This window comes from Lactuca virosa, chromosome 8 (assembly GCF_052849685.1).
Source record: "Lactuca virosa cultivar CGN04683 chromosome 8, Lactuca_virosa_CGN04683_v6, whole genome shotgun sequence".
NCBI lineage: Eukaryota > Viridiplantae > Streptophyta > Magnoliopsida > Asterales > Asteraceae > Lactuca > Lactuca virosa.
This window is the reverse complement of record NC_136433.1, coordinates 4,862,475-4,890,273: the sequence shown is the minus strand read 5'-3', so window position 1 is coordinate 4,890,273 and position 27,799 is coordinate 4,862,475. Positions and strand designations below refer to the sequence as shown.

The window sequence follows — 27,799 nt, the reverse complement described above, 5'->3', positions numbered from 1 at the left end:
AAGTCAATACATAGTCGAGTCAACCCAACCGAGCCAACTTGACCGAGTCGACACAGCCGAGTATGATGGGCGTACTCTTCTGTACACAGGTCCTACTCGGTTTTTGACCAGATTACGGGACGCTGACCGCGTTCGTGCAGCGTATCTCTTGGTATGATCAGCATGCGCGCCGGTTCAACCCTTTTCCCATTAAGAGCTTAATACTAAAAATCTTCACGTCCAAAGTCAGATCCAAAGCCAAAATACTCTCAAAAGTCATAAGGTTTCCAACTTTATGACTTTGCATGTCCATTAAGTTCTTAAAATCCAAAATCTCAACATCTTAATGCATTAGGACCTTCTATAGCATGCATGGAGCAAAACTAACCATCAAGAGCACATTTTTATGACTTAAGATCCCTCCTAAGGTCTGAAAGGACGACTTATTGGGTGAAAAACATGCCATGCTCAAGAATCACCATATTTGGGACAAAAAGTGTCTTAAAGGAAGAAATGTCTAGATCTACAAGATGGAGTGATCAAGTTGTGAACTTTATACCTCCTGGAGGTTGCTAACAAGAAGATAATATCAGATCCAAGATGCTTCCAAGCTCCAAGCTCTTCTCACCACCTTCTTCTTCTTCAAGGACACCTCCAAACACTCCAAAGGGCTCAAAATGCACTTTTCTCACTTAGGGTTTTCTTGGGGTCGTTTTTTCACAGAAGGATGCTGATGAAGTAATGAGAAATGAGGCTATAACGGTGTTTATATATGGACCAAACCCTAAAAATTAGGGTTTGCACTTTCTTCATGTACGCCCCGTGTACGAGGTGTATGCCTAGCGTACACAACATACACTCGGCATACGAATCTTGGTCAAAATTACTATATTGCCACAATAGGCCAATCTAGCAACCTTCCTCAAACCCAAGGGTCAAAGTGCAATATTATCCAAACATAGGGTTGAAATTGAAATTACCTTGACATCGGGATGTTACAACGGGTCATGTGTTTTTAGTAGTACGGGCCCATACTATCTTCTACACCTACCTGTATTTGTCTCATGGATCATTACAACCACCCAAAATAATTACAACCACGACTTTTACTATACATTCACAATCCATAGTGTCCAGATCCTAAGCTTTCCAGCTTAATCACCATCCATATCAATAAACATCCCAACCATAAAACCTTCTCAATTAAATTTTCCAATTCAAATAATCAAACCGATCCTATAATTCCTCAACTGATTGAACCACACTTTTTGAGTGCTATCAGAACCGAGGTCAGACTGAATCCTTTCCAATCGTACCGACACGACCCCGCCGAAAAGGGGTTCCGCATAGATCCCAATTCCTTCCAGGAAACTGGTCAATGTTACTCTGACACCCTATTTATGGGTCCAAATACTCTTTGCTCTACACTTGAAGAAAGATTGATCCACACATAGCACCGTCAACTGATACTACTTGATAATTTCTCGAACAACCTGATCCTCTGAACCAAAACCCATGCAAAAGTGCAACTATTACACCCTAAAATAGATTAATAACTCAATAATAGCTCTACCCCTACTAATTATAGCGATCGATTAGAAAAGCCAACCACTCCTTCAATTTATATTCAACCTGAGCAATACACCCCTTTTAACTCTATTCCGTTGTCCCAGAAGGGATTACCGGCTACAACGGGATCTTGTCTAGAAGCTTCCAATACAAGGACTGCATGCGCAACTTCGAGAGCAGGAATCTAACGTCAAATCACCCTGCACCCGTTTTTTATCAATCCCTCAATCCTCACCACCATAACAGACCTTAACAGTCTCGAATACCAGAAATTCAACGAACTTACACTGCAACTTCCTTCAACCCATCACACTAAACCCATCAAAATCAATCTGGATGTTGATGCTTCAAACAGAACACTCAATCCTCCCCTACTAGGGCTTGCTCCTTCATTGGACGACGTCTTCCATGTCGAAGCCTAAAACCGGTTCATCCAAACACTCTCTAAACATAGCTCTCGATATGCACAATGGCATGCAAAAGTTCTTGAATATTAATCGACAATCACAAGGAAATCTTGCACCTTAGATGGATACACCCGAAGCTTTCCAAACAATACAACTTTGATGAAAGGTTTAGCATGTACAGGTCTTAAAGTTATTCCATGGGCATGTGACTTTTTTCCGCCATTGATGAAGCTTCAGTGAAGAACTCCAACAGACCGCACTGATAGAGAATCTAAACATGATAGATATAGACGAAGAAGATTGGTAACAAAGTAAAGAAGTTGGTGGAAAAGTTGGAAAAAGAATCCAAAAAAACAGAGAAGGGGGGGGGGGAGGTTCCATGAAAGGAGTCAATATGATGCGACATTCAATTTAACAATCTGGCCTAAATATCACCGGGTTACCAAGTCATTTCTTCAACAAGGACGTTTTAAACCAATGACAATCTACTTCATTACCTTAAAGTGCAAAAATAATAATTGATTGACCTTTTAAAACAAATGTGAAAACTTTGTGGGGTTAAAATGACATTAACCGTTTGAAAAGTTGTATGAGCAATTACCTGATTATTCCTCTTTACAGGTTTTTGGGTGTACCTGCTTTGTTTTACAACCTTGGTTGGAACGAAACAAGTTGTCTCTAAAGTCAACTCTATGTGTATTCGTGGGATATGGCATTGGTCAAAAAGGATATTGTTGCTATAACCCGATGAGTCGGAAATTGTATGTCTCTCAACATGTAACTTTTTTGGAACATATACCGTTTTATAACATTCCTGTCCAGTCTCACGACATGACTCTGTCATAACTTTAGACTATTGATCCCCTTAGCATTGATAATGATGACACTACTGATGCTCCCACAACTGTTAATGTTCCTGCAACTCCATACACACCTCCTGCTCCTGATGCTCCTCTTATAATTGCTCCCACATGGATGTCTACTCATACAAGTAAGACCACCAAGCTCCCAAAACTTTACATATTCCTCTTACTCGCCAACATTTTCATCCTTTATTGCCAATATAGATCGTCTAACTGAACCAACATCATACCAAGTGGCTATCTCAGATCCTCTTTGGCAGAATGTTATGGTTGAGGAGCTAAAAACTTTTTATCAAAATCATAAGTGGGATATGGTTTCGCTCCCACCAGGAAAACATATGATTGGTTGTCGATGAGTATATAAGATCAAAACCAAATTTGATGGGTCAATTGAACGTTATAAGGCCAAGCTTTTTGCAAAAGGATACTCGCAAAAGTATGGTATGGATTATGAGGAGACTTTTGCTTCAGTTGCAAAAATGACTACCATTCGCACTCTGATTGCTATTTCTTCTATTCATCAGTGGAAGATCTTCCAAATGGATGTTAAGAATGCATTCTTGAATGGTGACCTTCATGAGGAGTTGTACATGTCTCCTCCCCCAGGTATTACTCACCATGTAGGTGAAGTTTGTCGGCTTCGGAAAGCTATGTATGGTCTCAAACAACCCCCTCATGATTGGTTTGAGAAATTATCTATGGTAATTACTTCGCTTGGCTTCAGTACTAGTAATCATGATTCAACTCTATTTATTGTATGTACGAGTACAGGACGAATTATCCTATCCTTATATGATGATGAAATGATTAAAACTGGTGATGATCATGATGGCATAGAGTCCTTGAAACGTGATTTGGCTCATCTCTTTGTTATGAAAGACTTAGGCTTACTGCGTTATTTCTTAGGGATTAAGGTTGCTTAATCTTCAAAAGGGTATCTCTTGTTACATACAAAGTATATTTCATTATTCTGACCTCTTTGAACGTGTACGTCTCTCTGATAACAAAACCGTTGATACCCCTGGAGACTAATGCTCAGTATTCTCCAACTGACAGTGTTCCCTTGTCCCATCTGAGCCTATATCGAACCATCATGGGGACTCTGGTTTATCTTATCGCCACTCGGCCGGACATAACTCATGCAGTTCATGTTGTTAGCCAGTTTGTCACTGCTCCTTCCACAATTCATTGGGGAGCTATTCTTTGTATCTTGAGATATCTCCAGGGCACTCAGTTCTGAAGCCTTGTGTTCCCTTCCATTTCCTCTCTCGAGTTATGTGCCTATAGTGATGCTGTAACGACCCAAATTTTACAAAGAAATTTTTCATTTTTAATTAGTCAACCATTTTCATAAAACATAAAGATTCCAATAATTGTTTTCAAAACCATCAACATTACAACATTATTATTTTCAAAACATCAAAGTGTCCCCCAAATCAGATCGGAAAAGAGAGATAGAGTGCACGCCGCATCATCACGCCTTGCCTTTACCCTTGGACTCCGATGTACCTGAAACAAATCCTCAAACGGTAAGCTGAAAGCTTAGTGAGTCCCCCAGAGCATACCCCACACAAAACACATATCATATTAGCTATAGAGATACCTCTACCACATATCACATGTCCATTAGCCATGAAGCTATCTCTACCGTTAGCCACAAAGGCTATCTCTACCATCAGCCATAAAGGCTGTCTCTACCATTGGCTATAAGGCCGTCTCTACCATTAGCCATACGGCTATCTCTACCATTAGCCACAAGGGCTATCTCTACCACATATCATGCACAAATACATATCACACCTCTACATAACAAGTAAACCAACTATCGCAAAATGGGCCGGCCTTGGTGCCTTAGACCCATTGGTATGGTGAGAAGACTCACCTCTCAAACGCTGAACTGGCAAACTGGATTTAGGTATGCATGTGCTTCTCTTCCCAAACTGTTATAATCAATGAGTAAATATCTCAACATAGTCCCATAAATACGCCCAGGGTCAACCCTGGTCAAAGTCAAAGTCTATAGTCAAGGTCAACAGTCCATATTGACCTCGACTCGTCGAGTACAATCATTCACTCGTCGGGCTCCTTGCTTAACTCGTCGACTCGCCGAGTCACCCGAGGGACTCATCGAGTTCCTTGGTGTTTACGGCCGTAAACCGCCAACCGTACACCTTTGGCCGTAAACCCTTGGCCGAACACCCTTGACCGTACACCCCTGGCCGAACACCCTTGTGATGGGTTTTGAGCATTCTAACACTTCCTAAGTGTACATGCAACCCTAATAACCTTGGATCTATGTTTGTCTAATTATCATGCAAAGTTGAATTCCAAGGTTATATTCCTATCTAGCATACATGGGGAACAAATTTTAACTTGCATGAAAGATAGAATAACTTACCTTGTTGTTGCTTATGATCCTTGAAACCTTGTGAGCCTAGCACCCCAAGTGTGATGCCTCAAATGCTTCACACAACACCAAATGCTTTTGGAATGACTTTAGAGAGAATACACACTTCTAAAATCGGCCTAGCCCTCTTGTTTCTTATGTGTGTCCGATTTTGGTGGAGAATGGGTTTCTTATATAGTGTTGACACATCTAGGGTTACACCATGTAAACCCTAATGTGTCATGACTCTTCATTTCCATGACCCATGGGTTTGTAACTCCCATGGAGCATCCATGGAGCATCCTATGGGTGGAACCCAACTTGATAATCCATGGAGCCTCTTAGCCCACTATATAAGATATGGAAGATTTACATAATCTACCCATATATTTAATTAGTTATCTTTTGATCACTTAATTAATTCTAAATTAATTCTTGATCAAACTAATTAAATAATATTATTAATATATTAGAACTTATAATATATTAATAAACCATAAGTGTTATTTCTCTCATTTTAGTTTATCCAATTGCATGGTGCCATGCAACCCAAATGGACCATGCCGGGTCGGGTCAAGTACATACCAGAAATAGTTATGGACTTAGACACCTTATCCAACAGTCTCCCACTTGGATAAGTCTAATAACTATAACTACAATACTTCAGGAACCGATCGGCAATCGTAGCTCTTTCAAGGTCTCTCGGAACTGAGAAGATGATGATACGCCATTTAAGATAAGTGATCATATAATCCTCTGTTCTAGATATCAGCCGGACAAATACATGGAACAATGTCTTACTTATTGTCCAGCAGTTTGTTTCCCGATTTCCGATTTGTTTGACATAGAACTCAATTGAACACATCAACTTAGTTCTGACCGGGCCCGGTACATAGGTGAAAACAAAATCATCAAGGGGCCCAGATATCAGCTTCTAATCCAAGAAGGAACAGATAAACTTCGACTCATATGTTTGTTCTACTACTCATTGAATTATACACAAGAGCACGTTTTATAACATCGAGTTACCAATGCGTTAACGTACAATCAATGCATAACCAACTCATAAGTAACAAATCATATCTCTAGGTTTGAAGACTTATATGATATTACCGTCTCACGATCACTCGAGATAAATTCCATGAAGTGATTCCAGTGAGCGTGGGTTGAGTCCAATGCTCAGAACTTATGAGCACTCATGAGTGTTGTAGCCATGTCCAACAACTTAGACCTCTGCAACCAATCATGACAATCTTGATTCATACCTACTTCCGACATATGACCGACTGTGGAGGTTCGAATAATATGATATACCAAACATAATTATTCTGGAAGTCAAAACATGCAAAATAAATATAGTAAACGATCGACAAGAGATAACAACACTTTACTCATAAATAAAACACCTTTTATTCATCATCTAATGTCAATTACACTTTACAAGTTTCAAGGTTATCTAACTACTAAATCTAATATCATCCTTCAGCCCTATGCTTCGAGCATGCTGGAGATGCTTAACCCGAGTCAGTCCCTTCGTGAGGGGATCTGCTGGATTCTCATCCGATGATACCCTCTTTGCCACGAGGAGTCCTTCTTCTATTCGATGTCTGATGAAATGGTATTTTCTGTCGATGTGTCTGGATCTCCCGTGATCCCTTGGTTCCTTGGCTAAGGCAACTGCACTTTCACTATCACAGAAAATTTCCATTGGCTCTTTAATAGCTGGTACAACTCCAAGGTCTCCAATGAAGTTCTTCAGCCATATCGCCTCCTTTGCTGCCTCGCTAGCTGCTATATACTCTGATTCGCAAGTTGAATCAGCCACTGTCTCTTGCTTGGAACTCTTCCAAGAAATTGCTCCTCCATTTAAGGTAAAGACCCAGCCTGACTGAGAGCGGAAATTATCCCTATCAGTCTGAAAGCTAGCATCACTATACCCTACAACTCTCAAGTCTTCACTCCCACCGAGGGTAAGGACCCAGTCCTTAGTCCTCCGTAGGTACTTGAGGATATTCTTTACCGCAGTCCAGTGTGCCTTGCCAGGGTTCCCCTGATGACTGCTAACCATGCTCAAAGCAAAGGCTACATCAGGTCGAGTACACGTCATAGCATACATGATCGATCCTACAGCCGAAGCATAAGGTATTCGACTCATTTCTGCTATCTCAGCCTCAGTACTAGGGCTTTGTGTCTTACTCAATCTGGCGTTACTCTGGATGGGTAACTCTTCTTTCTTGGAGTCCTGCATGCCGAATCTCTTCAGCACCTTATCCAAGTAGGTACTCTGACTAAGTCCAATTAGTCTTTTACTCCGGTCTCTCAAGATCCTTATCCCTAGAATATAGGCAGCTTCTCCTAGGTCCTTCATAGAGAAACACTTCCCAAGCCAGGACTTAACTTCCTGCAGAGTTGGGATGTCATTTCCTATGAGTAGTATGTCATCCACATACAATACCAAAAAGCTAACTATACTCCCACTAGCCTTGACATATACACAAGATTCATCTTCACTCCTAGAAAAGCCAAATTCTTTGACTTTCTCATCAATGCAAAGATTCCATCTGCGAGGTGCTTGCTTTAACCCATAAATGGATTTCTCGAGCTTATCATGAGTCTCGCGTCTCACGAAAGCCTCGCAACCCCAAATCTTAATGTGGTCTAGTTTGGGTACTTTACCAGTCCACATCTCATGAGGAGTTTTGGCAACTTTCTTTGTGGGAACTAGATTAAGGATATGGGCGGCAGTATCTAAGGCATACCCCCAAAATGAGATTGGTAGCGAAGCTCGACTCATCATGGAACGAACCATATCCAACAAGGTTCGATTACGCCTCTCAGCTACACCATTCAACTGCGGTGTCCTGGGAGGTGTCAATTGTGAGACAATCCCACATTCCCTAAGATAGTCGAGGAACTCTGAACTAAGATACTCACCACCTCGATCGGATCGAAGCATCTTAATGTTCCTGCCCAATTTATTCTCGACTTCCTGTTTAAACTCTTTAAACCTCTCAAAAGTCTCTGACTTATGCTTGATTAAGTAGACATATCCATATCTACTGTAATCATCAGTAAAAGTCAAATAATAACGATTAGCATCCCTTGTGGCATGTTTGAAGGGCCCACACACATCCGTGTGTATAAGATCCAACAAACCTTTACCCCTCTCACAAGAACCTGTGAAGGGTGACTTTGTCATTTTTCCAAGTAAGCATAATTCGCAACTATCATCTGACTTTAGGTCAAATGACTCCAATACTCCATCCTTTTGGAGTTGGCCTATGCGTTTCTTGCTTATATGTCCAAGACGACAATGCCATAATGATGCTTTATCCAAGTTATTATCATTAACAGAATCAATACACAATACATTATTTCCTAAGTTATCAACCACATATACAGTTTCATACACACCATCACAAGGTAAAGCTTTAAAATAAAGAACATTATTAAAGAAAGCATTAATCGAACCAACTTCATTATCAAATGAAAATGTGAAACCTTGTTTATACAATGCATGAAAGGAAATAATATTTCTTGCCATTTCTGGCGAATAACAACATTTATTCAAATCTAAACTAAACCCACTACTTAGCGATAAAGTATAAACTCCAATCTTGGTGACAGGTAAAGCTTTCCTATTCCCCATGATTAAGTTTATTCTTCCATGCTCCACATTCTCACTTCTTCTTAGTCCCTGCAAATCAGAACAGATATGAATACCACAACCGGTATCAAGGACCCAAGAGTTAGAATGGGGTGAGTTATTAGATAAGATAGTGTAAATACCTGCATGGTTGGGTTTAACTTTCCCATCCTTCACATCTTGCTGGTACTTTGGGCAGTTCCGCTTCCAATGTGACTTTTCATGGCAATAAAAGCATTCAGCCTCTTTAGGGTCAGAAGAAAGAGTGACAAAACCTTTCTTGGTTCCACTTGAAGAAGAGCCATCAAGGGTCCTAGCCTTGGTACCCTTCGAAGAGCTCTTCCTCTTCTTCCCTCTACCTTTCCCGATTGCCAAAACCGGGGTGGAGTTTGGAGTAGGAGTGTTAACAACCGACTTACCCTTAAGACCTGTTTCTGCGGTCTTGAGGAGTCCCTGAAGTTTGCTGAGTGTGACCTCTTCCTTATTCATGTGATATGTCATGCGGAATTGATCATAGCACGATGGTAAGGAGTGCAAAATGATATCTATTGCAAGCTCCTCAGGGAAGTTCACATTAAGCTTCAGCAACCGATCCACATACCTTTGCATTTTCTGCATGTGGCTCGTGACGGATTCCCCGTCCTTCATCATGGTTGTTATGATAGAGCATATGATTTCATACCTCTCTTGTCGTGCACTTTGATGGTATCTTTCCATCAGATCTTGGTGCATTTCAAAAGGGTAGAAGTCCTCATAGGACTTTTGGAGTTCCGCTGTCATGGTGGCCAACATGATGCATGCCACTTTTGTAGCATCCCTTTCATGTGCCCGGAAGTCAGCGATCTCCTGGGGAGTTGCAGTGGTCTCATCAATCTCCTTAAGCTCCTTTTCAAGGACATATTCTTTGTCCTCGTAGCGGGTAATCATCCTGATGTTTCTGATCCATTCATTGAAGTTGGATCCATCAAAAGTGACTTTCCCACACAAGTTCATAAGGGTAAAGGAGCCATTAGGATTAGAGCCAGAAGCAGCATTGTTTGAAGACATCTGAAAGAAGAGAACAAGATTAGTTTAGATATTAAGAGAGTCCTTAATAAAACACCCAAATGTAATATTAAGGCTAGGATCCAATCACAATATATTATAACTTAGAAGAGGTATGCCGTAATCCAAGCTATAACATTTTTGAAAGGTAGGTGAATGACGATTCACCAATTTCCACCATGAAAAACGAAATATAAATATTAGGTTTTTAATTGGTTCTTAGAAATTCCTAGATTCTTTTGAGATTCAATGAACTTTTCAAAGACATGTTTCAATCTCGAGTGTGCCCTCCAAGTGTTGTGACTGGGATACCGAGGATCACAAAACGAGGTGTGAAGTAACCATGCAAATCACTTGGTACCCTCAAGGTTTATCACTCAATCGATGTGCCGGTAAACCACACACGCTCCACCGATGCTATGGTAAACCTTAAGTCACCCTTTACTTACCTTGTTAAGTCCAAGTTAGTGTGTCGGTTAACCACACACGCTCCACCAACGACTTAAACAAAGTGTAAAGTGTAATTTCATGGATTAGCACCTTATTCACATTTTCCTAAAGTAACTAAGATTAGGAATTTAATAAAAGCATTTAGTTACTTTATAATATTCATCATAATTTTAATGAGAATTTATAAGTCCTTGTCTTACCCGTTCGGCTAACGACCCTCCACAGATCAAGGAAGCGGTGGGTGAGAGTGGACACCCATTAAGTTGCCATTTTATAGGCAACAACCTTATACCCCCCTTATAGACCAGCTTCGTGAATGAGGCGTACTAGCGGTAAGACGACTTGTTGTTATACATATATATATTAGTAACTTATAATATTATAAAGTATAAGGGTTGAATTTTAACTTTTTAAAATTCTAAGGGTTGGAAATAAAGTTTTAATCAAGACTTTACATGTTCCAAAACTTGAGGGCAAGTTTTGTAAACTTCCAAAACTTTTCATTTCTTATAACTTATGAATTAATTGAGTAATAAAAATGAAGACTCTTCATTTTTATAACTCTTGTGTTCTTTTAATGGCTTTAATAAAAGTGAGACTTTTGGTTTCCATAACTTGAGGACAAGTTATGGACTCCATTAAAACACATTATGATCATGAATTGAACTACCATGAAGGTTACAAACAATTCCTATGATCATCTAATCTTCATAAGTTCAAGAACATGAATATGAACACTTTCAAGAATCAAAAATTACACTTAAAAAAACTTGTAATTTTAATAATTGCCATTGTAAATGGATTAGCATAAACATTACACCATCTAAAACAAGCTTTAAAACATCAAAACAGTTCAGGGTAATGTTTCTAGTCCATTTCCAGCAACAAATGTGCAAACTTTCATACGAGCAGAAAACAGAAAAACGATTTTTTTTCAAGCTGTTTGCACACACAAAAAAAACAACAAACGAACCTGTCTCTGATACCACTGATGGGTTTTGAGCATTCTAACACTTCCTAAGTGTACATGCAACCCTAATAACCTTGGATCTATGTTTGTCTAATTATCATGTAAAGTTGAATTTCAAGGTTATATTCCTATCTAACATACATGGGGAACAAATTTTAACTTGCATGAAAGATAGAATAACTTACCTTGTTGTTGCTTATGATCCTTGAAACCTTGTGAGCCTAGCACCCCAAGTGTGATGCCTCAAATGCTTCACACAACACCAAATGCTTTTGGAATGACTTTAGAGAGAATACACACTTCTAAAATCGGCCTAGCCCTCTTGTTTCTTATGTGTGTCCGATTTTGGTGGAGAATGGGTTTCTTATATAGTGTTGACACATCTAGGGTTACACCATGTAAACCCTAATGTGTCATGACTCTTCATTTCCATGACCCATGGGTTTGTAACTCCCATGGAGCATCCATGGAGCATCCTATGGGTGGAACCCAACTTGATAATCCATGGAGCCTCTTAGCCCACTATATAAGATATGGAAGATTTACATAATCTACCCATATATTTAATTAGTTATCTTTTGATCACTTAATTAATTCTAAATTAATTCTTGATCAAACTAATTAAATAATATTATTAATATATTAGAACTTATAATATATTAATAAACCATAAGTGTTATTTCTCTCATTTTAGTTTATCCAATTGCATGGTGCCATGCAACCCAAATGGACCATGCCGGGTCGGGTCAAGTACATACCAGAAATAGTTATGGACTTAGACACCTTATCCAACACCTTGGTCGTAAACCCTTGGCCGTAAACGAGAAAACCCTCTAGACTCGCCGAGTCACTTGCACGACTCGTCGAGTCCCCCAAAGTTCATCATGATTATGGTCCTTTCAAGTGGGACTTAAGGTCCCAAACTTTAGATCCATCATCTCCTATTGTAGATTTCACGTAAAGTTACAAACTTTACGTGCATGTAGGGCCTTTCATAACCGTAAACACCAAAACTAATCCTCCAACAAGGTTTTCATTCATGAGGAGGGAATAAGCTTATAAAGCATGCAACTTTATGATATTTGGGACCTAGTGAGCTTCAGATCTGGAACCATACCCTTGTGATAGGTCCAGATCTAGGCTTGCTTCCATTTCCTCAAAGTTTGGTCATGAACTACCAATTAGAATATAGGCTTAAGGTAACAGATTCATACCTCAATTTGATGCCCAAGACGAACTAGATTCTAGATCCAGTGTTTTCCCCTTGATTATTCTTCTCCAAGCTTGGATTCCTTCACAAATTCCCAAAGTCAAGATCTCAAATGCACACACTTCACACACCAGGGAGTTTGTGGCCGTACACAGTCTCTTATGATGTTAAGGGAGGCTACAAGAGTGTTTAATGAGGCTTATATAGGGGCAAACCCCAAAATTAGGGTTTTTCATTAAACAACCCTGACTCGTCGAGTCAGCCTTCTGACTCGCCGAGTCACTTCCGATTCGTGCCCCTGAAATACGACCCTACTCGACGAGTTGAGCTCCCAACTCGCCGAGTCCATGCTCAAATCCTTTCCAATTCAAACCAGGTGTTACAAGCCTCCCCCACTTGAACTATACTTCGTCCTCGAAGTCTGCTGACTCAAACAAATTAGGGTAATGATCTCTCATCTCCTCTTCCGGTTCCCAAGTCCATTCGGAGCCCTTCCGATGTTGCCATTGCACTTTCACCAGTGTTACTTCCTTATTCTGTAGAGCCTTCGTCTTCCTATCCAAGATGGCAACGGGCTTTTCGATGTAGTTCAAGCTCTCATCCACCTGGGTATCACCCAATAAGACAATTGCAGCCTCGTCTGTGACACACTTCCGAAGTTGCGACACATGGAACGTGTTGTGAATCTGGCTAAGCTCCTCTGGCACATTCAAGCGATATGCTACTTTGCCCACCCGGGCCGTGATCCTGAACGGGCCTATATACCGAGGCCCCAACTTGCCCATCTTCCAAAACCTGATGATCCCTTTCCAGGGCGACACCTTCAGCAACACGAAATCCCCCACCTGAAACTCAAGATCTGATCGCCGTCGGTCGGCATAGCTTTTCTGACGGCTCTGCGCGACCCGCAACCGGTCGCGCACCTGCTGAATCAACCCAGTAGTCTTGAGCACTACTTCAGTGCTTCCCATGACCCGATGTCCAACCTCATCCCAACAAACCGGGGCCCTACACCTCCTACCATATAACATCTCAAACGGAGCTCGATCGATACTGGCATGATAACTGTTATTGTATGAAAACTCTGCCAGTGGGAGATACGTATCCTAACTCCCTCCAAAATCCAACACACATGCCCGCATCATATCCTCCAGTGTCTGGATCGTTCTCTCATTCTGACCGTCGGTCTGGGGGTGGTACGCCGTGCTAAAATGTAGCTGAGTGCCCAACTCCTCGTGGAATTTCTTCCAGAACCTGGATGTGAACCGAACATCACGATCAGAGACTACCGACACAGGAACCCCATGTCTAGCCACTACCTCACGCACGTAAATATCCGCCAACTTCTCAGCGGATATACATTCTGATATCGGAATGAAATGGGCACTCTTCGTTAGTCTATCCACAATCACCCATATGGAATCCACACCCCTCGACGTCCTTGGAAACTTTGTAATGAAGTCCAACGTGATCTCCTCCCACTTCCACATGGGAATGGGTAGCGGCTGGACCTTACCATAAGGCCGCTGATGCTCGGCCTTGACCTTCCTGCAGGTCAAACACCGCTCTACAAACCACGCAATTTCCCGCTTCATGCATGGCCACCAATAACTCAGCCTCAAGTCCCTATACATTTTTGTAGCTCCTGGATGTATAGAGAACCTGGGCTTATGCGCTTCCTCCAATATCTTTTGTCTCACTCCCCCAGTCGTCGGTACCCACACCCGACCACACTGCGTCAATAGGCCTCGACTATCCTTAACAAACAAAGGATACTGCCCTCGGATCCTTTCTACCTTCCAATTCTTTTTCTTCACTCCCTCAACCTGAGCCTCTTTGATCATCTCCAACAATGGAGAGATCACTGTCATCCTCAAACACACATCCCCAATCGGGGAACCTGTCGTCTTACGGCTCAAAGCGTCGGCCACTACGTTGGCCTTCCCTGGGTGGTATAGAATCTCGCAATCATAGTCTTTTAGCACGTCCAAGCACCTTCTATGTCGCATGTTGAGGAATCGTTGGTCCATCAAATACTTCAGACTCTTGTGGTCGGTGTAAATGGTGCACCGCACTCCATACAAGTAATGCCTCCAAATCTTGAGGGAAAACACCACTGCCCCCAGTTGCAAATCGTGAGTAGGGTAATTTGCCTCATGAGGCTTCAGTTGTCGCGAGGCATATGCTATCACGTGCCCTCTTTGCATCAGTACCGCACCTAACCCTGAAATCGATGCGTCACAGTACACCACCAGATCATCTAATCCCTCTGGTAAAACAAGGATCGGAGCCTCGCACAATTTCCGCCTCAAAGTCTCGAAGGCCAACTGCTGATCCGTACCTCACCGAAATGTCACATTCTTCTTGGTTAGTCGTTTCAATGGCACAAAAATCTTGGAGAAGTCCTGAATAAATCTCCGATAATAACCCACTAAACCCAAGAAGCTACGAATCTCTGATGTATTCTTCGGTACTTCCCACCGCATCACAGCCTCAACCTTGGCTGGATCAACCGAAATACCCTCCTGATTGATGATATGCCCCAAGAATTGTACCTCTCGCAGCCAGAAATCACATTTGGAGAACTTGGCATACAACCTCTCCACCTTTAGGGTCTCCAGCACCTCCCTTAAGTGTTGTTCATGCTGCTCCTTGGTCTTAGAATAGACCAAGATATCATCAATGAAAACGATCACCGACCGATCCAGCATCGGTCTACACACCTTATTCATAAGGTCCATGAACGCTGCTGGGGCATTGGTGAGCCCAAATGACATCACTACAAACTCATAATTCCCATACCGAGTCCTGAAAGCCGTCTTCGATATATCCTCATCCCGAATCCTCATCTGATGGTATCCCGACCGAAGATCAATAAAACCAAGATGCACCCTGCAACTGATCGAACAAATCATCGATCCTTGGCAACGGATAACGGTTCTTCACCGTTAGCTTGTTTAGCTCTCTATAATCGATATACATCCTGTGGGATCCATCCTTCTTTTTCACGAAGAGGATCGGTGCTCTCCACGGGGAACTACTCGGACGAATGAGCCCTCAGTCTAACAGCTCCTAAAGCTGTGTAGATAACTCTTGCATCTCAGGTGGTGCCAATCGATATGGTGCCTTTGCTATCGGAGCGGCACCCGGCACCAAATCTATGAGAAATTCCACCTGCCTCTTCAGAGGCACCCCTAGTAACTCTTCGGGGAAAATGTCCCGAAAGTCCTGAACAACGGGCACACTGCCTACATCCTTCGTGATCTCTACCCTTGTATCCGAGATATATGCCAAAAATCACGTACAACCCTGCTGCAGGAACCTCCTAGCCCTTGCAGCCGAATAGCGGGTCAATCCCTGCGATGCCCTATCACCATGTATCACCAGTTCTCCCCCACTTGGGGTTCGAACCCTCACCAACTGATGCTCGCAGTCAATCATGGCCCCGTTGGCCCCCAACCAATTCATTCTGATAATCACCTTCAGCCCTCGCAACGGTATCAGGACTAGGTCGAATCGAAATCTCTCACCAAGTACATTCAGGACACAGTCCCGATATACCCTCGTAGCACTAACGGTGCGGTCATCCGCAATCTCTACCTCGAGCGGGGAATCCAAAGTTCCCGGCGCTTCCCGGAACTTCTTGCTAAGCGCAAGAGATACGAACGATCGGGTTGCACCCGAATCAAACAAGACATGAGCAGTCATACCATTGACCAAAAAGGTCCCTATAAAAGCATATAATACATATAAGCAAAACAGATACATAGAGCAGGGAAGAATAATCACGTACCAGCCACAACGTCTGGTGCTGCGCGTGCCTCTTCGGTAGTCAGCTGAAATGCACGGCTCTTCACTGCTGGAGCTTCCGCCTTAGCAGGGCGTCCATCGGTAATCCTCATTGTGGCGGGCGCAGGCGCCACCACCTCTCCTCCTCCTCCCTGCAACTTCGGACAGTTGACCCGCTTATGGCCGGTCTGGTTGTAGTGAAAACAGATTAAGCCCTTCACGGGGCAGTCCCTGCTCATATGGCCCTGTTGGCCACATGCATAACATCCCGAACCTGCGATACGACAAGCTCCATTATGTACCCGACTACACTTGGCACATAGGCTCCGACCCTGCTGACCCTTGCTGGAAGCGTCTGACGTCTTAGGCTTCTTAGCTTGTCCTACTACTGCCTGAGCCTGCTCAGGCTTCCGCTTCGTGCGGGATTCCAACTCCATTTCCCGTTCCCAGGCCTTCTCCACCATTTCATTTAGGGTCTTACACCCCATAAAGCTCACAAACTCCTGAATATTGTCCCTCAGCATGGAATGATATCGGGTCCGCCTTATTTCCTCATCGGTAGCGTATTGCGGAATCAACAAAGCTCATTCTCGAAACTTGGCGGTGATTTCCGCCATAGTCTCGGTGGTCTGCTGCAAATCATGAAACTCTCGCACTAAACGTTGCACCTCAATGGGTGGTGCAAACTCTAGATCAAATCGCTGAACAAACTCGGCCCACGTTATCTCAGCCACCCCGGCTGGTCCCACCTGTCTGGTAACCTCGCACCACCAATCCCGGGCTCTGTCTCTCAGCATACAAGAAGCAAACCCAAACTTTGCCACATCCGGGAAAGAACTCGTGCGATGGGCGTTTTCGATATCCGCCACCCAGCGTCGACTGACAATGGGGTCCCTGACCCCGAAAAACTCTGGCGCCCCACACGCCTTGAACTCCCGAAACGAGGGAGTTCGGGCCCCCAACTGACCCGCAACAATCTCAGTCTTGAATGATCTGAGTCTCTCCTCCATGATCTCCATTATGCCCTCCTTGATCGTCCCAAAAATGACTGGGGTAGCATCAAGGATGCCCCTAGTAACCTCGGCTGCAATAAGCTCACGCAGCCTCTCATCTATGCCGTCTGTGGTGTCCCCCGATCTATTCCCGGATCCAGATCCCGATCCTGATCCTCCCGCCCCGAAACGTGTCACTACCATGCTGAACTGAAATATCATAAATCATAACGATCAGGATTCTCATAAAACGGATCTCTCCACACCGGCCCTCCTTGAAGTTGTCGGATCTAACATTGGCTTGGGTACAGGTCCTGTGCTTCCAGTAGTACGGGCCCAATACTACCTTTCACCCCTACCTGTACCTTTCCCCAAGGCTCGACTTGATAATTCCAATTCGTCCCAAATAAACCATATACTACCAACCACCGCGTAACCTACATCCTAGACTGTTCTAAGATTTCCTCTACCCACATCAAACAGACCAATCATCACAGGTTGCCTTCATGCATGCAAATTATACACAAAAGAGGATAAAATAGACTTTCGAATAAAAGATTCTACCCTAGGACCACAACTAAACAAGGAACAGGAAGTAAGGCCAAATTGATCATTCTAAGGCTATAAGCTCCTAACCGTATATAATTTTAAAAGCATACACATAGCAAATTCCATACGATCATCCAAGTTCAAATATCAAAATAGCATGACTAGCATATTGGGGATATACTTACTTGGCTCGGCTGATCACGCGCGTTGCAATCTCATCTTTTCCTTCTTTCAAAAGCTTTTTATGTTATTTATGAAAACAAATTCACCCTTTCCTTAGTTTGAAGCCTGACACACCCGAGAGTATGCCCGAATCCCTCAAACCAAGGCTCTGATACCAACTTGTAACGACCCAAATTTTACAAAGAAAATTTTCATTTTTAATTAGTCAACCATTTTCATAAAACATAAAGATTCCAATAATTGTTTTCAAAACCATCAACATTACAACATTATTATTTTCAAAACATCAAAGTGTCCCCCAAATCAGATTGGAAAAGAGAGATAGAGTGCACGCCGCATCATCACGCCTTGCCTTTACCCTTGGACTCCGATGTACCTGAAACAAATCCTCAAACGGTAAGTTGAAAGCTTAGTGAGTCCCCCAGAGCATACCCCACACAAAACACATATCATATTAGCTATAGAGCTACCTCTACCACATATCACATGTCAATTAGCCATGAAGCTATCTCTACCGTTAGCCACAAAGGCTATCTCTACCATCAGCCATAAAGGTTGTCTCTACCATTGGCCATAAGGCCGTCTCTACCATTAGCCATACGGCTATCTCTACCGTTAGCCACAAGGGCTATCTCTACCACATATCATGCACAAATACATATCACACCTCTACATAACAAGTAAACCAACTATCACAAAATGGGCCGGCCTTGGTGCCTTAGACCCATTGGTATGGTGAGAAGACTCACCTCTCAAACGCTGAACTGGAAAACTCGATTCAGGTATGCCTGTGCTGCTCTTCCCAAACTGTTATAATCAATGAGTAAATATCTCAGCATAGTCCCATAAATACCCCCAGGGTCAACCCTGGTCAAAGTCAAAGTCTATAGTCAAGGTCAACAGTCCATATTGACCTCGACTCGTCGAGTACAATCATTCACTCGTCGGGTTCCTTGCTTGACTCGTCGACTCGCCGAGTCACCCAAGGGACTCGTCGAGTTCCTTGGTGTTTAAGACCGTAAACCGCCAACCGTATACCTTTGGCCGTAAACCCTTGGCCGAACACCCTTGACCGTACACCCCTGGCCGAACACCCTTGGCCGTACACCCTTGGCCGTAAACCCTTGGCCGTAAACGAGAAAACCCTCTAGACTCGCCGAGTCACTTGCACGACTCGTCGAGTCCCCCAAAGTTCATCATGATTATGGTCCTTTCAAGTGGGACTTAAGGTCCCAAACTTTAGATCCATCATCTCCTATTGTAGATTTCACGTAAAGTTACAAACTTTACGTGCATGTAGGGCCTTTCATAACCGTAAACACCAAAACTAATCCTCCAACAAGGTTTTCATTCATGAGGAGGGAATAAGCTTATAAAGCATGCAACTTTATGATATTTGGGACCTAGTGAGCTTCAGATCTGGAACCATACCCTTGTGATAGGTCCAGATCTAGGCTTGCTTCCATTTCCTCAAAGTTTGGTCATGAACTCCCAATTAGAATATAGGCTTAAGGTAACAGATTCATACCTCAATTTGATGCCCAAGACGAACTAGATGCTAGATCCAGTGTTTTCCCCTTGATTCTTCTTCTCCAAGCTTGGATTCCTTCACAAATTCCCAAAGTCAAGATCTCAAATGCACACACTTCATACACCAGGGAGTTTGCGGCCGTACACAGTCTCTTATGATGTTAAGGGAGGCTACAAGAGTGTTTAATGAGGCTTATATAGGGGCAAACCCCAAAATTAGGGTTTTTCATTAAATAGCCCTGACTCGTCGAGTCAGTCTTCTGACTCGCCGAGTCACTTCCGATTCGTGCCCCTGAAATACGACCCTACTCGACGAGTTGAGCTTCCCACTCGCCGAGTCCATGCTCAAATCCTTTCCAATTCAAACCAGGTGTTACAGATGCTAATTAGGATAGTGATTCTCATGATTGCAAATCCACCACAGGGTTTTGCATCTTCCTTGGAGATTCATTGATTTTTTATAAGAGTAAGAAACAAAATGTTGTCTCTCGGTCCTCTACCGAAGCTGAGTATCGAGCTATGGTCGTCACCACTTGTGAGATTATTTGGCTACGTTGGCTTCTTGCTAAAATAGGAGTTGATACTTCTCAACCCACTCCCTTGCAGTGTGACAACAAAAGTGCGATACATAATGCCAAGGATTTGGTTTCTCATGAGCGGACAAAGCATATAAAGATTGATTGTCATTTCATTCATCATCATCTTCAACTTGAGACCATTTCTTTGCCACATATTCCATCAACCCTACAGATTGTTGATATGTTTACAAAGGTTTTGACTGCTTATCACTTTCAGTTTTTATCTGACAAACTCTCAATGCTTATTGACGCCGCATTATGAGTTTGAAGGAATATGTTAGCCTAATAGATTGTTTGGGCTCATTTTGTGTTTTGGGTCTTGTTTAGCCCTTTAGCAAACCGTAGTCCATTGTTCTCTCTATTTATATTGTTTTCTCTAGCTTTCTCTTTTGTAACATTTATTACTATCAATATGAAAACCCCAATTCTCTTTTGTTAGTTTACATAAGTAAGATAATTATTTTTTAGTGGTACACTACAAGAAAGATGGGCACTAGCGGCGATGCCTTTAGCGACGACACAAGACATTAGCGGCGACATGTAATTGACGCGTTACATGTCGCCGCTAATGCCCACACAATAGCGATTACATATAAATAACGAATTTTATGACATTAACCATTGAAAAAAAAATTGTCTTTGGGGTATAAATATTCTCCAAATATGATAACTTTTATAAATTACTTTTTATAATTAACTAATTTTTTATTAAGATTGTATAGAACTTAACTTTGTTTATATTTTATAACAACTAGGTGTAAAACTCGTGTATTATAAAAAAATAAAATATTAAAATGTAAATAATAAGTATTTTTTAAAATAAAATTTTGAATTAAAGAATGAAATTTTGAAATAAGAAACATATTAATTGCAATTTAGTATAATATTTATTACATTTGATAGTTTACATATATAAATATAAGTATTATGTGGCTTTTTAATTTTAAAAATTGAAAAAAAACATAAATTGACATGTGGATATTATTTCTTTAAAAGATATCACAAAATGACAAGTGTCGAAACTGATTAGAGATTCACATGTGGCAAAATTATCTTTATTTATCATAATAGACAGTAGATTATCATTACCTTTAAATTGCTAGATGTAGACAATTTTTTTTTTTTTTTTTTTTGTTATACTCTGGTTTGCCAATGCCAACTCAGTATCCTGCCCTTACCCTTTTCCCACTGAGATATGCTTTTCTCTTATCCAGAGCGTCGGACTCTTTTATCTTGTGTACCAACGCCTTGATGTGACAACATTAAAGCTATATGCCTTGCAAGTTGCAACCAATCCTGTATCTACTCTTCATTCATGACCATGTGCTAGCATAATATCTAGTAGTTTGGTATGTCCTATTGGTGCTCGATGATTTGATAGATTTCACAGAGGGATGTAAGGGAATATTCCAGATGTAGTTGATGTTGTTTAACATAATAACATCTCATTAAACTGTATCTCTTGCATAAATAGTTCACATATGTCACTGGATCTAGTTTAAAAGAAAATACACAGAATACAAATTAAAGATTTTCTCGTTTCTTTCCATTTCGTGCTAACTGCTTTCTTGTGCTCTTGCTATACGATTCATTCATGAGCATAGAAAAAGAATTCAGAAATTTGTACATAATACAATGCGTACTACACAAAGTTTGTTTCAACTTTCAATGTCACAAACTCAACTATTTAATATAACAAACTCAACTATTTACCCTTTTCACATTCCAACTTACAAAAGACCAATAACCGGTGAGTTGTTGAAAATGGGTTTCTCTTTGGCACCAAGATCATTACAAACACTTTTCCTTCTTGGCTTTGCCTCTCCAAGCATTGTGATCACATCTCTCATTGAAGGCCTATCTTTTGGTAACTTGGCAGTGCACAAAAGTGCAATTCTTAGCACCAGAAGCATTTCTTCTTGCACATAATTACATTCCCCTGCTATTTCTTGATCCAATATACCTTCCAAGTCTCGACGATTCATCCGACCTCGGACCCATTCCACAATATCAATCGACTCACCAAACGATGGCTCCAATGGTTGTTTCCCTGTTAACAACTCCAAAAGAACCACCCCGAAACTGTATATGTCGCTTTTCTCATCCACCTTCAAGGTGTAGCCGTATTCTACAAGACATTTAACAACAAGATTAATTACTTGAATTCATGATATATAGCAAGTAGAGGTGCACATGGATCAGTCTATAGTCCAATCTGACCACAACCGGTCCAAGTCAGGCTGGCTTGGACCGGACCGGTCTGATCTTTTAAGATCAGGAAGTGTCGTCTGATCTTTAAGAGTCATGTATATTTTTCCAGATTAAATGTTTAACACAAAGCTCGTTATGTTTAAAAGAATAAACCCCAAAGGATAGGAGATAAAGGAACCAACCGGGAGCTATATATCCGTAAGATCCGGCCACCATTGAGACAGTCTCGTTCTTTCGAACCATTGTCCTCGCCAATCCGAAATCTGCGATCCGTGCCTCGAGATCCGCATCTAAAAGAATGTTGTTGGATTTGACATCACGGTGAATGATGGGCGGGTGACAATCATGGTGAAGGTAAGCCAACCCGTGAGCAACACCTAAAGCAACATTATATCTCGAGACCCAATCGACCAACATTCTGCCCGATTGCTTCCCGTGTAACGTCTGCCCGAGGTTCCCGTTAGGCATATACTCGTAGACCATCATGACATCAGCTTCATTGTGGAGGTACCCTAATAACCTCACTATGTTTCGATGCCTTAATCGGCCAAGAAGATTCACCTCTACAAACAGGTCGTCACCGTTTTCTATATCCGGCTCTGACCGCCATAGTTTCTTGACTGCAACGGTGGAATGCGGTGGATGGTGGGTGGTGGCCTTGTACACCACCCCACTTCCACCCATTCCGATGACATTTGATTCTTTGATGCTCGCCATGATATCTGCACTTGTGAAGTTAAGTCTTTGGAATGCAACGAGCCTCCATGGCCATTCCTTACTGGTCTTCATAAGCCACCCGTCGAAAAAACCATATAAAAACCATCTCTGGTAAAGCCACCGACCTATTAACACCAAGATTCCAACACTAATAATCACACAAACACCAAAAACGAATCCAAAAATGGCATGACGAAGGTGAAGTTTCTTGCGTGTAGAATCCTTGGTATGCGTGTGGGAACAAGGCTTAAGTATGCCTCCACAAAGCCCGTCGTTTCCCACAAGATCGTTTGCGTTTATCGTCATTAGCATCCCGTTACTCGGGACTGGTCCTTCCAGCTTGTTGTACGAGAGATTTACAGTTTCTAACGCCGGTGAGCTTCCAAAAGTCTCTGGAATCCGTCCGACAAATGAGTTGTTTGAGAGATCAAGAACGGATAGCATCGGCATACTTGCCACCGTTGTTGGGATCTCTCCCGTCAATCGGTTGCGGCTTAAATTCAAATTCACTAGCTTCTGGCATGAAGCTATGTTCTCAGGGATCTTCCCGGAGAAACTGTTGCTTGAGAGATCAAGTACAGATAAAGACGGGGAGTCTTGAAACTGACTCGGTATTTCTCCGTCTAAATAGTTGTTTGAAACAAGTAAGGTTTGGAGATTCGGGATTGACAAGATGCTGTATGGCAAACCTGATACGAGATGATTTGAGGAAACGTCGATGAACGAAAGAGAACTTGATAAAGTGAGATCATGAGGAATTTTGCCACTGAAATTGTTATGTGCCAATTCTAATCGTTGTAGTTCTGGTAAGTTACCGAGCCCATCCGGAATCATACCTGAAATGAGGTTATTCTGGATGCGAACTCGAACTAATGAAGAACAAGTTGACAGACCAATCGGGAGAGGACCGGAAAACGAGTTGTTGAAGAGAATGAGTTTGGTGAGGTTCCCGGAATCACACAAACCAGCCGGGATCTCGCCGGTTAGTATATTTGTAGAAACATCTAACCACTGTAATGGCGAATTCATTCCAAGTTTCACCGGCAGTGAACCTGTTAATGAGTTCTTCCATAATTCTAGTATTTCTAGATTTGGCAACTCACCAATGGTACTTGGAATGGAACCATTTAGCTGATTACACATCAGATTCAATAACTTTAAGCTTTTCAGATTACCTATCTCTTCCGGGATCTCACCGGAAAAACGGTTATCCGAGAGATCAAGATAAACAAGCGACGAAAGATTTCCGATTTCTGGAGGAATCTTGCCTTCGAATCTGTTCTGATAGATGTAAACTGTGGTGAGCTTTTTAAGCCTACCAAGTTCTTGCGGGATTGCACCGGTGAGTGTTCCGACTGCCAAGTCCAGGTACTGTAGATTGGTAAGGTTACCGATCTCCGGCGGGATAGAGCCTTCAAATTCATTGTAACCAATAATGATAACCTCCAAAGAAGAAAGCTGACCAATCTCCGGTGGAATGCTTCCGGTGAGGTTGTTCCCGGAGAGCCCAAGAAACTTCAAATTTTGCAGGCTCTTGAAACTTTTCGGAATTGACCCCACGAAAAAACTACCACGAAAATCAAGTGTCTCTAGTGATGTTGCGTTTCCGAGATACTCCGGGAGGAACCCGGAAAAATTGTTGCTGGATGCATTGACGGTTTTCAAGCTTGTTGCTCCCATTCCGAAACCTTCCGGGAATTCTCCGACAAAATCGTTTTGACTAACGTCGATGGTAACGAGCGAAGTGAGATTCGAGAGTGATTTTGGGAGAGTAGTGGTGAACCCATTTGAGGAAATGTTGAGGAAAGAAAGATGATGGAAGTTTTGGAAATCCTCGGAAATGTTTCCGGTGAGATTCATGTTTGAAAGATCAAGCCTTTCAACAAAGCCATTATCATTGCATGAAACTCCAGTCCAGTTGCAGTGGGATGAAGACGATGAGGAGTTCCAGTCTGTGAGATAACTTAAGGAATCGACAATGGCGGATTTGATAGAGAGAAGTGACGAAATTTCATCATTGGGTGCAGAAGTGGAAACTCCTCCCTCAGCAAAAACAAGAGGAAGGAGAAGGAGGAGGCCAATGGTGATCATATTGGCTTCCATTTCTGCAAACGAAAGAGTATGGATGATGATTGCGATGAATTTAATTGGCAAGTCTCATGTTGGCTCAGGGACTCAGGTTTACAGGAGATGACGGAGGGGACGATGAAAGGAAATCGGTGGTGTTCGTGTTCTTCTCATGGAGTGAGGGAGGGGAGTGATGATTGATTAATAAGGGTACATCAATTATTCAAAAAGTGGGTCCATCTCCAGGGTGGTCTTGTATTTTGCAGGGTGTTCCATCTATGCAATGAAAAGCCGTTCTAAAAAATAATTAGAATCATGTAAAAATAGAAACATAAACCCAGCCATATATGTTCATGTTTTTTAATAATTAGAATCACGTATAATATAATCATATCAAGTTGATTGGTGAGAGAAATGGAGTAAAAACTTAAAATAGAGATTAACTTTTCTGTAATCTTCGTGTTTAAATTTTAATCAGCAGAGAAAATTACAGTTTGGTTCAGGCGGTTAGTATTTTGTCATAGTTTTTAGTCTATGTTTTGAAACTTTAGCATCTTTCATCCTCAAAGTTTTAAAATGCATCACACTTGGTCCTTGTGCATGTTACCGTCGTTCCCCTTCCCCCCTCCGTTAAAAGCCCACATCAGCCCCTCACATTAGCAAATTTTTGTCTTTTTACTCCCCTCACATTACACCATGTTGTTCCTTTTTTACGTTCTTCCCAACAGTTCTGAAGACATAATCGATCAGACAAAGAAATACGAACCGGTGATTTATTGCGATCATCGTCCCAAATGCTGTAAAAATACTAAATCTTTTCACTCTTTAACAGAAGATAATAATGATAAATAAATAAATAGATAAACAAATAAAACATTCTACGAAAAAGTTTTTAAGAATGTCATTTGAGAATGGTTGACCTTCTATTTTAAAGTCATTTACAGATTTTTTTCCAGAATGTTTAACCTTCAAATAAAATAAACATCATCTTGAAACTGATCGAGTGTGAGAAATTGACTTTCATGGTGAAAGTCGGAAATTTGGTAATTGCTTTCACGGTGAAAATATTCCTGTAACGACTTTTTTCAAAGAAATGAATAAAAAGGCCAGTGCTTTTCAAATCCTTACAAATATTTAAAAAATAAAAGAACAATTTTATTTAACGAAATCTTTACACAAGAAAAAATAGCAATCATGATCATTTAAGTTGCTAACACATGCGTCGATTCTCCCAAAAGGTTATAGATTTAGATTTCACACTTATTTGCTTTTAGTAAAATAGAATCAATGTTACAAAATTACATCTTTTCGGATATTGGTTTTAGATGATACAAAAGTATGAAAAGTTTGAAATAAATAAAATATCAGTTTGATTTTAAAAATTAGTAGAGATAATTGATAATGTGATTGTAGAACATGGTACACTTTGTCAATTAATATTATTAAAGCATATGTTGTATTGGCTTTGATAGTGTTCATGTGAAAGAATCTGTCCATGTTACGAGATGGGGTGGGTAAGGGATCCCATGATATTAAAACATCACTCATTGAGTCCCTCTTAGTGGAGGCTTCCAGATAAATATTCTTATCAACATGCATTTCATCTTTATTCATGATTAATCATCTAAGAAATTGAAAAACCAACTAAACAATCTATAGTGTAGCCTATTTTTCTATTTAGGTTCTTACTCAAGAAAATGTAGAACAAATACATTCAACTATTTATTGAAATGATATGTTAGTTTAGTTAATCTATCATCGTCATAAGGATGTGTGGGGTGTGCGACCACACATTGCCCGTATCGTCAAGGCTCAGATTTATTTTACGTAAATGGAAATTTCCGTTGGAAATCCGTTGCTACTAATCCGTTGGAATCAAGTGGTTTCTATCATGGTTTCGTCGCTAACAACAATTGCTTGAGTATTTGTAAATAAACAATTTTCTTTTCTCCTAGTCACTAATATAATTAGCGACAATCTATTATGTGTCAAATCTTATCATAGTATTAAGACAAAACTGCAAAAACGATCTTTGTGTTTAGCCGAAAATTGCCACTTTGATTCAAAAAATTTTGGACTACTAGTACCAATTATCCAAAGTAAGCGTTTCATTACGGGTTTTGTCTAAAATATTTAAAAATTCTTAAAATGACGGATTTATATAAATTGTCATTTTGAGCAAGTTTTCTTTGTGGATTTGGTTCATGTCAAAATTAAAATGTCTATTTTACATTTTTAATTTATTTTTGCCATTATTTTTTAATGTTTAACTACTTATATTAATAAAAAACAATTTAAATCCACAAATCGACCCCCAACCCCTTCATATCATTGATTTTTGGAAAAACTCGGATCTTGAAGATCAATTTCACTTCTAGAAACAATATGAACACAAACTCAAATATATAGATGTTGAAGCCCTTGGTGGCGGATATGAAGATGGTGGTGGTTTATGGCGTTGGGAGAATCGAGATCTAAATCCTAGACCCAACCCTTTTCTGTCAAAATCGCACCAAATCACCTCAAAAAAAATCAAGAAACTCTATTTGTCTCTTTTTCTATGTGTTTTTGTTCGTTATTATTATAGAAAAAACCTAACACAATATAGATGGGTGGTATTGTGTAAGCGTAACTGTTGCGTAAATAGAAAATAACCCAA

At 41.2% G+C, this 27,799-nt stretch overlaps 1 protein-coding gene across 1 annotated transcript; it reads right to left on the bottom strand.

The window, feature by feature from the left end:
• Window positions 1–21,663: 21,663 nt before the first annotated feature.
• On the bottom strand, window positions 21,664–25,336 carry LOC145129997 (uncharacterized). Its single transcript, XM_079064840.1, has 2 exons — window positions 22,539–25,336; window positions 21,664–22,273 (listed from the first exon to the last, which is right to left on the bottom strand). The coding sequence occupies exons 1-2, from the start codon at window positions 25,174–25,176 to the stop codon at window positions 21,876–21,878; spliced, it is 3,036 nt and encodes a 1,011-aa protein (XP_078920966.1). The 5' UTR covers window positions 25,177–25,336; the 3' UTR covers window positions 21,664–21,875.
• Window positions 25,337–27,799: the final 2,463 nt, after the last annotated feature.